At 33.7% G+C, this 12,279-nt stretch overlaps 1 protein-coding gene across 2 annotated transcripts in view; it reads left to right on the top strand.

The window, feature by feature from the left end:
* Window positions 1-10,853: 10,853 nt before the first annotated feature.
* Window positions 10,854-12,279, top strand: part of LOC145247284 (all trans-polyprenyl-diphosphate synthase PDSS2-like) — a 654,453-nt gene continuing 653,027 nt past the window's right edge. For both annotated transcript variants that reach the window (XM_080108904.1, XM_080108905.1), the window contains exon 1: window positions 10,854-11,412. In XM_080108904.1, coding sequence (XP_079965030.1) covers window positions 11,126-11,412 — 287 coding nt within the window. In that variant the 5' untranslated portion in view covers window positions 10,854-11,125. The remainder of the gene's footprint in view (window positions 11,413-12,279) is intronic.

Below are 12,279 nucleotides of genomic sequence, written 5' to 3'. Positions count from 1 at the left end.
GACTACTGTTTTTATCTCTAGTGTTATTTTCACAACATTTCGACCGATGTAACCTTCAACCTTCTTAATGTGAGAAAAACAACCGTGATAAGAACAGTAGTTTGAACAATCCAAATAATACAAATGTTTCTATATTTTTTTTTTAAAATACAAGAACGAAATTGTTGGGAGAAAATAGGAAAGAAGATGAATCATTATCAGCAGGATTATCCACAGTACAGTCCAAAAGGTTTGATTTGAACAACAATTCATATTTGTATTATTTCGGACTACTGATCTCATCTTGGCATCATGCTCCCTGAAGAAGCTTTCCAACTCTCAACCAGGAATTAATACCCATAATGTTGCTGATCGTATTTGGATTCATCAGACTGCTGCTCTCATCTCGAGTGTTATTTTCACAACGTTTCGGTCATTGTAACCTATGACCTTCTTCAGGTGTATCTTGTTAAATTCGGGAATCTGCAGAAAATGATTTATTTAATCCAAAGGGGTAGTATGCTCTCGTTCTGTCAGCCATAAAAGAGTAGAAGTCCTAAGTAATTCACAGTTGTATTTTAAGATTCAAAGAAAATTGTTAAGATGTTTAGTAAATGAAAAAAATGTAGAAAATAAACAAAAATTTAAAATGATTGACCTCTAGAGTCTGACGACTTTTACATAGAGGTCATTATAAAATGACGTGGACTTTAGTTAGAGTTTAGTGAAAAGATAAGATGATTTGGAGTTAGAGATCGGAAACGAGAGGAAGCAGACAAAGAGATTTGAAGTGAGAGAGAGCGACTCGAGTCAGACGGTGTTGGCTCCCACTAGAGGGGATCAGAATGCGTTAGCTTAGGACCAGTGGCAGCTTTCCAAATTGGGGAACATCGGAAATAAAAGTTGTTGAAAATAAAACCCAAGGTTTGTTAATTGGGGGGGGGGGGAGTTTCCATTGCAGCTTCCCATCGAACGAGATGTAAACAATGTAAAATGTAAAGAGTAATTTAAAATAGAGTGACCTCGAGTGTCTGACGACTCTTCCGTTGAGGTCATTATAAAGTGACATGGACTTTAGTTATGATGATTTGGCAGTTGGAGATTTTGAAGTGAGAGAGAGCAGACGTCAGAAAGATCAGGAGTGAGACAGATTTGCTCGTCGGACAGTGATAGCACTCAGTAGAGGGGATCAGAATGCGTTAGTCTAGGACCGGCGACAGCTTTCCAATTGGGGAAACATCGGAAATAAAGGTTGCTGAAGAAAATATAACCATACTGATATTTAATACAAATTATTTATAAAAGTTGTTTTAGTGAAAGAAAAAAAAAATGAAGGATATATACAAACATGCATGTAAAACTGAAAATAAATGAAACGTGAGAGAATAGAAGGGTCACCGGTTAGCAAGTGCTAACTAAAACATAACAGAGTTTTGTGAATAAAAAATTGGAGAAAAACGAAACATTTTAACAAAATATTTTTATACAAGCAAACAGAATATAAAAACTATTTTCAGTCATTTTATGTGGACACGTGTTTGGTGTAGAAATTTGGGTTAGTTTGAATACGCTCAGAAATTCCACTTACATTTGATATAAATCTAATATATAAAACGCTATATGTCTGTCTGCCTCCATATTTTCAAACTCTATCTCCTCTGAAACTAAAAGTCACAGAGCAGTGCTAGGGGCCTCAAATGATTGGATGTTTTACCAATCGTTTTTTAGGAGTCTTTAGCCGGTTAAAATAGTTTTTAAAGAGTCAAAAATGGGTCAAAATTGAAAAACTCGTTAAACATTTTGGACTTTCATTTTAATTTATTTTTCATTTTTAATCAGTTCATATGTGTGTCACGTTAGTACAGTGATAACGTCACCAGCTTTGAATGCTACAGTTTTGGTTTCGATTCTAGCTGATGGCACCCAAATACCTTCTTTTTTTTTACTTTTGAAATCACAACTCTATAATAATATATAGGAAATCTGGACAAATTAAAATATCATATGTAAGTGTATTTTATGCCGGGCAAAGCCAGGCGCCCCTGCTCCCTCCGCTGATTATTTATAAAAGTTATGTTTCAGCGAAGGGAGAAAATAAAGGATGTATACGAACATGCATATAAAAATGAAAATAAATGAAACATGAAAGGATAGAAGTGCTAACTTCAAACATGAACAGAGTTTTGTAAATTCAAACGATGAGAAAAAACGAAATTTTATAACAAAACATTTTCATACGAGAAATAAAGAATGTAACGTAGCAATTATGCTCGAATCATGTTCGTTACAGCTCAAACTTCTCTGGTCCTGGATATGACCTTAAACTATATCCGATGGTGAGGCCCCAGCTTGCAGGCCTTAGGGGATGTGGAGCCATCCTTTAATTGCCATTGCTCCCAGGTCCACTCTGACCCGGAGTGGTAGTACCTGTTAGGGTCCCAACTATGGGTTAAATAGAATACGACTTAAAAAACAAATATATTATATCAAGAAATCGTTCTTCGAAATCACCAGATTCGGCATTAAATAACCTGAAAAGGGTTGATATGCCATATAACTAACCAACCAATCAAACTTCTCTCGAACCCCCACGCTCTCCGGCACTGTCAAAAAGGAACAAACAAATAAAATAAATAAATCCGTATCGGCATTTTTCCTTTTTAACTAAAGCATTTATTATACATTACTCTCCTGTTTCGACATTACTTAAAAAGTCTCTCGCTGCCACATGTCCATATAGCATGGCTCATATTTCTCCTTCCTCCGACCTCTCATCTTCAACTTTACATGTCCATTTTCTTTGACACGTATTTTGCTTCCCTGACCATGTGGTGCATTTTTTGTCCTTTTTTTTTCCTTTTTCTTCTCATGTACATTTCCTAATTTGCATAAGCACTTTTTTCAGCTATTGGTGCTGCTGCTAATGTCTTCACAAGCCAGCCATCTTTTGCTGCTGATGATTTTTTCCCAACGTGCTCAAATGCACTGTGTTACAACAATATTAAAGTTATTTTCATGTTAGTAAATTTTCATAGCAAAAAAATGTGCTTGGTGTAAGAAAGTTGAGTTAGTATTTGCAATCCAAAATGTCCTGTTACAATATTTTTGATATGCGAGGGTATGTAGTATATGAACATTGTGACTGGTGATTACTAATCCAACTGTTTTACCGAAAATGTGCTTATATACATAACCGAAAAATAACTTTTATATTCTTGAAGATCATCATGACGATGAGTCTCCAGGGTCGTAGAGGGAAGGCCCTTCATTATTTCATGCAGAGTGTCTTGGATAAGAATAGTCTGGCGGCGCCCACCCCTCCCCAGTCTCTGAGCACATACAGCACCTAGTATTACCAAATGATTACTCATTTTAGCATTGACCAGGCTCAACACTGCATAACTTCGGTGATCTAATGGGAACCAATGTGTCAACGTGATTATGCCATATATTATCTAAAGTAATTATAAAACTTTGTGGACACTGCTTGCTTGCATTTTGTCTTTGACAATCAGGCGATTCCATCTTTTAAAAAAGGGATGACAGGTGAATGTGTGTATATATATATATATATATATATATATATTTCATTTTACGTTACAATTGTTTCCATGTCGATTGGACATGGAAACAATTGTAACGTAAAATGAAATACATTTTTTGTTGCCATCAACACTGTAGGGAAACGTGTGACTTACCTAATTAGCACGTATGCATAATTCAACGGGTCGGTCGTGGAATGAAATGAATGAAGAAGAAAGAAACAAAAATGGCTGCCTTATCTCTTTATATGCCTGCAATGTGACCATCCGATATGCAAATGAGATGCTCCTGGTTGGAGATAAAAGAGGGTTGATTTTTTAGAGGGAGGTTCATTTTGAAGTTGGATTTCGAAGAAATAAGTTGAATTAGCAGAAGTTCGTTGGGAGTTGAGAGAAGGTGCGTTACGTATACAGAAGTTTGGAAGTTGGAAGTTTGGACAAAAGTGTTAACCTTACCCAGGAAATTATTGGTGTGACGGGCGGAAGAAATAACACTCAAGTTATTGAATTATATTTTTATCTCTTTTTTGTTGCCATCAACCAACACCCTGTTTGAAGTCTTGATTTTGCTTCCACAGTATATAAATGCTCAATTATGAAATATTATAATTTTGTAGCTCACTCCTTAAGTCAACTCTTTCTGGCTTAAAACTCATTGGTATATGAAAATTTACTGAATTACACGAACTCAGTATATTACATATAAGTGTATGTATGTATATATATATATATATATATATATATATATATATATATATATATATATACGTGGCTTAGAGACTAAGGATGGGGGTGGAGAGTCGTGTTTTGATTTCGATTCGAGCTGATGACACCCAAGTCATATATATTATTTTAGTATTTATCTCACTACTATATATTAGGTTTAATATAATAATCAATGCCATGCTGCCAAATACATATATGAACATTTTGAATTAATTTTAGAAGAGTTTCCGATAGGTAGACAATTTGTATAAGTCATGAGATGAAGAATATAGTTTTTGGTGGATAGCTAATCAGTACAAGTCTTGAAATGAAGACAAACAGCAAAAGTCTTTCTCATGTGGACACAAAAAATTATGTGCAGGGATTCTAAAAGATCCAGTACTTTTATGGAGTTATGCCGGTTTCTGATTGGCTGCTAGCAGAACGTGGCTCCATTTGATTGGTCAGTTCCTATCGCTAGTGTCTATAAGTAGAGCCTTCCAATTTTCTTTAATCATATCTTTTAATTATAGAGGATGTGTCTCCTTGCTTCTTTGGTTGATTGGAGACTGGATAGACAGTACCAGTCAAGAATCCGTTCTTGACAATCAGCACGACAGCTGCAGGGCCAGAAACTGGTCCAGTACCTGTCGGACTGAGCTACACTGCTTGGATATTACTTAGAAGATCCACCTTCCCAGGCCTTGCCACCCGGCTTTCAGGTGGGGCAAATTTATTGCTTTATGGCAGTTACCATAATGTAATTCTTTTTGGGTAGGTCACTATTTCAGCGGGTCCCCCTTTTGGGGAGTCGTCGAAATTAATAAGACAGGAGTAGAAACCGACCTGGGAATAATAAAGAAACAAAGGAACTTCCAAACGAAACGGTTTTATATTCATTTCAGCGTACAAGTGGTATCGGGTTATAGAAAGTTTGTGATTTTCATTTTTGTCCCCTGACTCTGGAACCACTCACATCTCCATCTTTTTTTGCTTCCAACACTTTTTGTCTCTCTCTTTTTGTCTTTCCCACCAGAACTGTTCTTTGTCCTGATTGGTTACAACCTCTGGTCACATTTTTGAGGAAAGGAGGAAGGGAGGAAAGGGGAAAGGGAAGAGTAGAGAGAAAGAGACATGTAATGGAGAAATAGTAGTCTTGGCTTCACTACAGCTTCTTACTTGAAGCGCCCCTATTGGGGAATGCCAATGGGGATGCCCAGGCAATTTTTGCTAGGCCAGAGTGCCCCTCTTTTATGGATGCTGGCTTGACAAACCCTCTTTCCGACCTTGTGTCACATCTTGCTATGTTGGGCAACAAGTAAATATCTACCCTCTAATTATATAAAAAAATATGTACCAGACATCAATTAATCTTTATGGTGTAACGTATCTGTGACAAAACAAAAACATCATATTTCAAAAACCATGTAAATTGATTGAGTAGTTTTATTTTTTAACGATTTAAAGTGATTAATAGGAAATTGTAGGCATTACAAAGTAGACCTCGAAAGTTTGAATTATTGTTAAGTTATCTTTCTTTGTTTCTTCAAAATGACGATGCAAGCCAGTACTTTCACACTTGCTCCTAAAATTTGATTTTCTAACTTAAAAATAAAACTGCTGGATCAGTTTACATAATTTTTGGAATATGATATTTTTCATTCTGTTATGGATACGTACACCATACAGATTATAAAAAAAAAGTGCTTTTAATATTGGAGGAATTCTGAATTGCTTTTAATATTGGAGGAATTCTTCGATTTTTATTGTTTTTAAGACCTCTTATACTTAAACCTTAAATTCACGCATTCTATCGAATCAAATCATTTAATGGATTTGTATTAAAATTAGAAAATAGGTGGTAAACATAAAATTTAATCACATGATATTTTAATTTTAATCTTCGTAAGGAGACATAAAATGGTGTTCAAATCAGGGAATTAAGTTTATCCGTCCTGGGACTGGTATTCTTATAGTATTATATAATTACGAATTGTATATAAAAATAGAATGAGTGCAAAATATATGCAAAATATATAATTTACAACATCATTCAAATTTGAAATTTTTGCAATTAAATTTAATAAACAATTTTGTTTTTACAGTGAAGAAAAAAAGGCATCACCAGTTTTGAACATTGTCAAGGCAGGATAGCACGCTCTGAGAAGCTCTCATCCAAATATGGCAGCAGTACTCCATTTTGGGATGTATCTAGCTCTTATACAAGTAGAGGATTTTGTCGGAAGTTACATATCCTCTGGAGCGGTAAAATGATGCAATCATTTTTCCTACAATCTTGGCAACTGTAAGTTTTCCATTTCAGGTCAGGAATAAAGATCTAACCTTCCTGTACAGATGTAGAAACCATCAGGCTCAGAAGTCTGTCAAAACAGGGAACCTCTTTTAGACGAGAGCCATTCATATCAATTGGGGCCAAGTGGGGGGTCAGAGCGTTTATGGTGAAAAGATAAACGCTTTGTTTTGGATACGTTCAAATTAATCAGCCATTTTTACTTCATTGCAACACATGCTCAAGATCCGAGAAGAGAAATCCAGAGAGATTTTGATTGTTGTTGGCTTTTGAAGTGCTGCCATAGATCGTAGTGTCATCTGTGTACATGTCAATGAATGAATTTGGAATATGTTTTGGAAGATCATTAATGAAGATAAGAAAAAGAGTTGGTGCCAACATTGATACTTTGAGTGTCAGACATTTGCCCATCGACAGTTATTTGTATAAACCTATCAGAGAGAAACGATTTGATAATCGAGAAGACATTTTCTAGATATTCTATAGTTGGAAATCTCGTGAAGTAGACCTTTATGCTAAACCCTATCCTAACCTTTGATATGTCAAGAGCTATTGCTCTTGAGAGGAAACTCCCTTCGATAGATTTACTAATCCTATGCGAAATTACAGTCGGGACATCAGTTGTAGATCTTGCTGGACGGAAGTCATATTGCTTGTCACTGAGTAGGTTCTTTTTGCGAAGGTGGTTGACAGTTTCTTTATTTAAGACTAGCCTGGATGCCCGATGTTGCCCAGGTGTTTGTAAGTGTGTGTTGAGCAAAATAAAAAAAAAAAGTGGTAGTAGGGAGGCAGGCTCGAACACATACCACGAAGGAGGAAAAGAAAGTGAAAAAGAAAACGTGACGCATTAACTGTTGCGTCTATTGCTAAACTAGAAGAGACGTAGGCTTAAATTAAGGCTAGACAATAGAAAAGAGGCGATGACTTTCAAAAATATCGGCGAAAAACAGCGACTCTTCCCTGTAGAAAAGTGCCCAATTGAGAGTGAAGGAATTAATGTTTTGGGCCAATTTTTCGCTATTCATCGTCCGAAAGGTTGAGCTTCAAAAATGATACCGATCTGATGAACATCCGTTGCCTCTGTCAAAAGTTTTTGCGAGACATACATACATGCATACATACATACATACATACATACATTTAAACAGACAGGTGAGATTTATATTATAGATGGATTCAAGCAACTTACTCATGACACACAGAAGACTCATTGGTCTATACTGAGAATTGTAGAATAAGGGGAGGAACTCTTACCAGTGTACGTAGAGTTATTTCCCTTTCATTTTATTTTAATTCCTATTTAATAATAATATAAAATTACACCTCTAAAATAAAATGAAGATGCACATAACAAATAAACATTCTTCGCAGAATAGTTTGTGGTGCTTCTACACTTTATTGCCGAAATTGGAGACGCCATTTTATTTCACTCACCTGCTGTCCAAATTTAGGGGATAAATCATTATATTAAACTATGGCCGAAGTATGAAATGAATAACAAAAAAATTAAACTTCCAGAAATAACTATGAAAAATAGTAAATAAAGAAAGTGAAAGCGAACGTGGGTTTGTATTACTGTACACATAGATTCGAAAAAGTTTTCAAAAAACAAATATATAACAAATAAATGTTATCAAAGGCAAGATAATTTACTTTTCTACCAAATTGGATATATTTTTTTGTGTTTTTATTCAATGTAACATGTTTATTCAGCTCAAAAAACATGCGGTGTTTACCGATGTAATGGAAACTTCAAAATGACGCCCGACTCTCTCTTTAACACGGACAGTTCGGGAAAAGGTGTTATAAATAATAAACTAGACAAAATACTGTTAGAAACCCGTTCAATATATGTTACCGTGACATAGGCTGACATATATTCGGTGTTTTTTTAATAGTATTTTGTCTAGTTTATTATTTTTATTTATAACACCTTTTCCCAAACTTACCGTGTTAAAGAGAGAGTCGGGCGCCATTTTGAATATTCCAATGCATGTTTTTCGAGCTGAATAAACATGTTACATTGAATAAAAACACAAAAAATATATCCAATTTGATAGAAAAGTAACTTATCTTGCCGTTGATAACATTTATTGGTTATATGTTTTTTGACAACTTTTTCGAATCTATGTGTACAGTAATACAAACCCGAGAACGTATATCCATAATTGTTTAACTGGAAATGTTTCGATTTAATTAATGAGAACGGGAAAGTTTTTCATGGAACATTGTTTTTTTTTTTTCTTTTTTATTAAAAACAGAAAATGAAATGACATATTCATAATGGTTTAAGCTGGGCGAGCGCCATTTGAAAACCAAAACAAAACAATTGTATAAAACTTATCAAAATATAATTGGAAAAACATTTATTGAAAAGTTTGCGTAAAAAAAATAATTTTAACAATGATAATATGGAAGAAAGAGAGAGCCTCTGTTTCATCCGTTTTACTATAGGTGGCGTTACTGTCTGTCCACTCAGTTACGGAAGCAAGCACAAAATAATGGCATCCTTGAAATAAAAATAAATGTTTTTGTTATATTTTAACATGTTTTTTTGGGGGTTTTTTTTTTTGCAAACATATTTAATTTTTTTTTTTTTTTTTTTGCAAACATATTTACGTTTGTTTTTTTGTTTTTGCAAACATATTTAAGTTTTATTTTTCCAAACATTTACGTTTTGTTGCTTGTTTATTTTCAAACATTTACGTTTGTTTTTGTTTTTTTTTGCAAGCATAAACTAAATGTTTTTGCTATATTTTTCTTTTAAACATATTTATGGGTACAACTGTTTTTCCGCAAGTATTTTTTACGCTCTTATAATAAATAAAAATGAACGTTTTTTCTTTTATCTTTTTTTTATGGACCCTCCCCCTTTTTCTTAATTTTTCTGCACTTATTTTACCTTTTCCGCGAGTAATATATATATATATATATATATATATATATATATATATATATATATATATATATATATATATACGCGTGATCAAAGAAAGAGCTCACACACACACACAAAAAAAAACAAAAAACAAATATGTTTGAAAAAAACAACAACAAAAAAACTTAAATATGTTTGCAAAAAAAACATGTTTAAAATTAAAATATAACAAAAACATTTATTTTTATTTTAAGGGTGCCATTATATACATTTTGTGCTTTCATAACTGGGTGGACAGACAGACAGTAACGCCACCTATAGTTAAACAGAGAAAACAGGCTCTCTCTTTCTTCCAGAATACCAAAAACAATTTTGTAAGAAAGCAACATTGGATTTTTATAAAATATTTTTTTTGTTTGTTTATTTTTTATTTGTGTGTTTTTTGTTTTTTTCGAACAAATAAATAATTTTATACATTTTTTTTTAATTAAAGCAACTTTGAAGGGTCAATATAGTAAATGTTAATTTTTATTATTTATTCTTTCCCTTTCTGGAAGCAATCGTTCGCCAGTTTATTTATTTATTTATTTATTTATTTTATTTTTTGTTATTTATTTCATGCTTCGGCCATAGTTTAATGATCTGTCCCCTAAATTTGGACAGCAGGTGCATGAAATAAAATGGCGTCTCCAATTTCGGCAATAAAGTGTAGAAGCACCTATTTTGTAATATGAGTTTGTTGTCAGGATGCATTGAGTTTTATTAAAACATTAATATAAAAGATATATCAGTTTAAGAAATAAATTTTAGTAGAAAGAGAACATAGCGATTATCCTTTTAAATATTGAAATAAGTCAATTGTATAATTTTTGACGAAATTAAAACTTATTGCGCCACCCTATTGTTTAATAGTATTTTCAAGTTAAATTCAAGTTTTACTATATCTTTTTTTTTTCTTTAATAATAATAATAATAATAATAATAATAATAATAATATTGTTGTTGTTAGGTGAAAGTACTGTCGGAAATTTATCCACGTCATTTACGGAGCTAGCCTTGCTTTTATTAAAAATAAAGGTAGTTTCGTACGAATATCAAACTGAATGAAACTAAGTTCAATAAAAGGTACAAAATACGGAAAATAAAATATCTGAACCAGAATAAAACTATAACAAACATATACAATATACATGGTATTGTTGGTACAAAATATTTACAACAGTACAGAATAGTTAGGCTCTCATCCCCATGTTAAGAGTGGCTTTCTAAATAATACCGCTATTATTTCAGCACGGTACAGTAAGTGCATAAGTACCTTAAAACACACACACACACACACACACACATATTATGCTAGAAACAAAAGATATACTTTCAACTGGGTTTCGCTGACCTATTTGACGGAAGTTTAATAATTAGGAACTGAATTTCATCATTCACCGGCAGCGAGTTTTACACCGGAAAAATTATCGGTGAATTATGAAACTCGTAACTTTGAAAGTTTGTTTTAAAATTTCCTTTGCTTAAGAAATAACACACATGCGTTGGAATTAAATTAATATTTTAAATATTATTCAACTTCAAAAAAAAAAAAAAAAAAAGAACCAAAACGGAACCGGTGTTTATTCATTTTTGTTTTGACAGTTTTGCCCTTGAAACCAAAACACGTGTTTTTAACTTCTCGATAAAAGAGAAGGAAAACAAGGAAACATGTCTTCTGTTCGTCTCTCTTGCATTCCCTCGTCGCCTTTATTTCGGTCCAGTTCATCATTTCTTCGGAATGTCCTCCCCGTTTCTTCACTAAAAGCTTACCGTTATTCGATGTGGCCGTTAAAAACAAACAACTGGAAGAAAGCCATGTCGAATGCCGAGAAAGTCGTCGGTTATCCAACGTCGTTCATGAGTTTGCGTTGCCTTTTAAGCGATGAACTGTCAAACGTGGCCATGCAAATGAGGAAACTGGTCGGCACGAACCATCCATTATTGAAGACGGCAAGGTAAATACGCTGTTGGGTGGACGTTTAGGAAATTGCCCCCACCACTAAATTCCACAATTTACACTTTTTTCTTTCATTTTTCACGATAATCTCATACTCATCGATGACAAACTTATCGGTACTTTTGCACTTTTGTTACCGTGCTAAAATAATAACGTTATTATTTAGAAAGCCATTTGGAGGAGGAGAGTGTTTTCGGGTTTGTACTGTACACATAGATTCGAAAAAGTTGTCAAAAAACAAATATATAACAAATAAATCTTATCAAAAGCAAAATAAGTTACTTTTCTACCTAACTGGATATGTTTTCAGTGTTTTTATTTAATGTAGCATGTTTATTCAGCTCGAAAACATACTGTGTTTACCGATGTATTGGAAAATTCAAAATGGCGCCCGACTCTCTCTTTAACACGGTAAGTTTGGGAAAAGGTGCTATAAATATAAAACTAGACAAAATACTGTTAGAAACTCGCTCAATATATATTACCGTGACATAGGTTGACATATATTCGGTGAAAGTGCACTGGGGGTGGGGGACCACCCGATTATTTACCTTTAAGAAGTCGTTGTTTTTTTGATATTCGACTATTTAGCTGCAGTCGGTTCTGCTGCTTAAAAAAAAAAACACATTTTATAGTGTCGCTGACTAGAATTATGAACAAAACTGACACATGCATTAGCCCGTTGTTACTAGTATAGTAATGTCTGGCCGCCATTTTTTTGGGGTTTACTGTCATCTACGATGGTGAAGTGGGTGCGCATGCGCAGAAATTGTCAGTGATTGTAGCAGACGATATTTCTTTTTCTTCAGTTTCAGCATTTACTGCAAACGAAAACCACTCCAAATTAAATCCTAAAACATTTTCT

Source organism: Euprymna scolopes, chromosome 25, assembly GCF_053919585.1.
Source record: "Euprymna scolopes isolate OS-2025 chromosome 25, ASM5391958v1, whole genome shotgun sequence".
Lineage (NCBI taxonomy): Eukaryota > Metazoa > Mollusca > Cephalopoda > Sepiida > Sepiolidae > Euprymna > Euprymna scolopes.
Note: the sequence above shows the minus strand (reverse complement) of the source record. Positions and strands in the feature narration are given on the sequence as shown.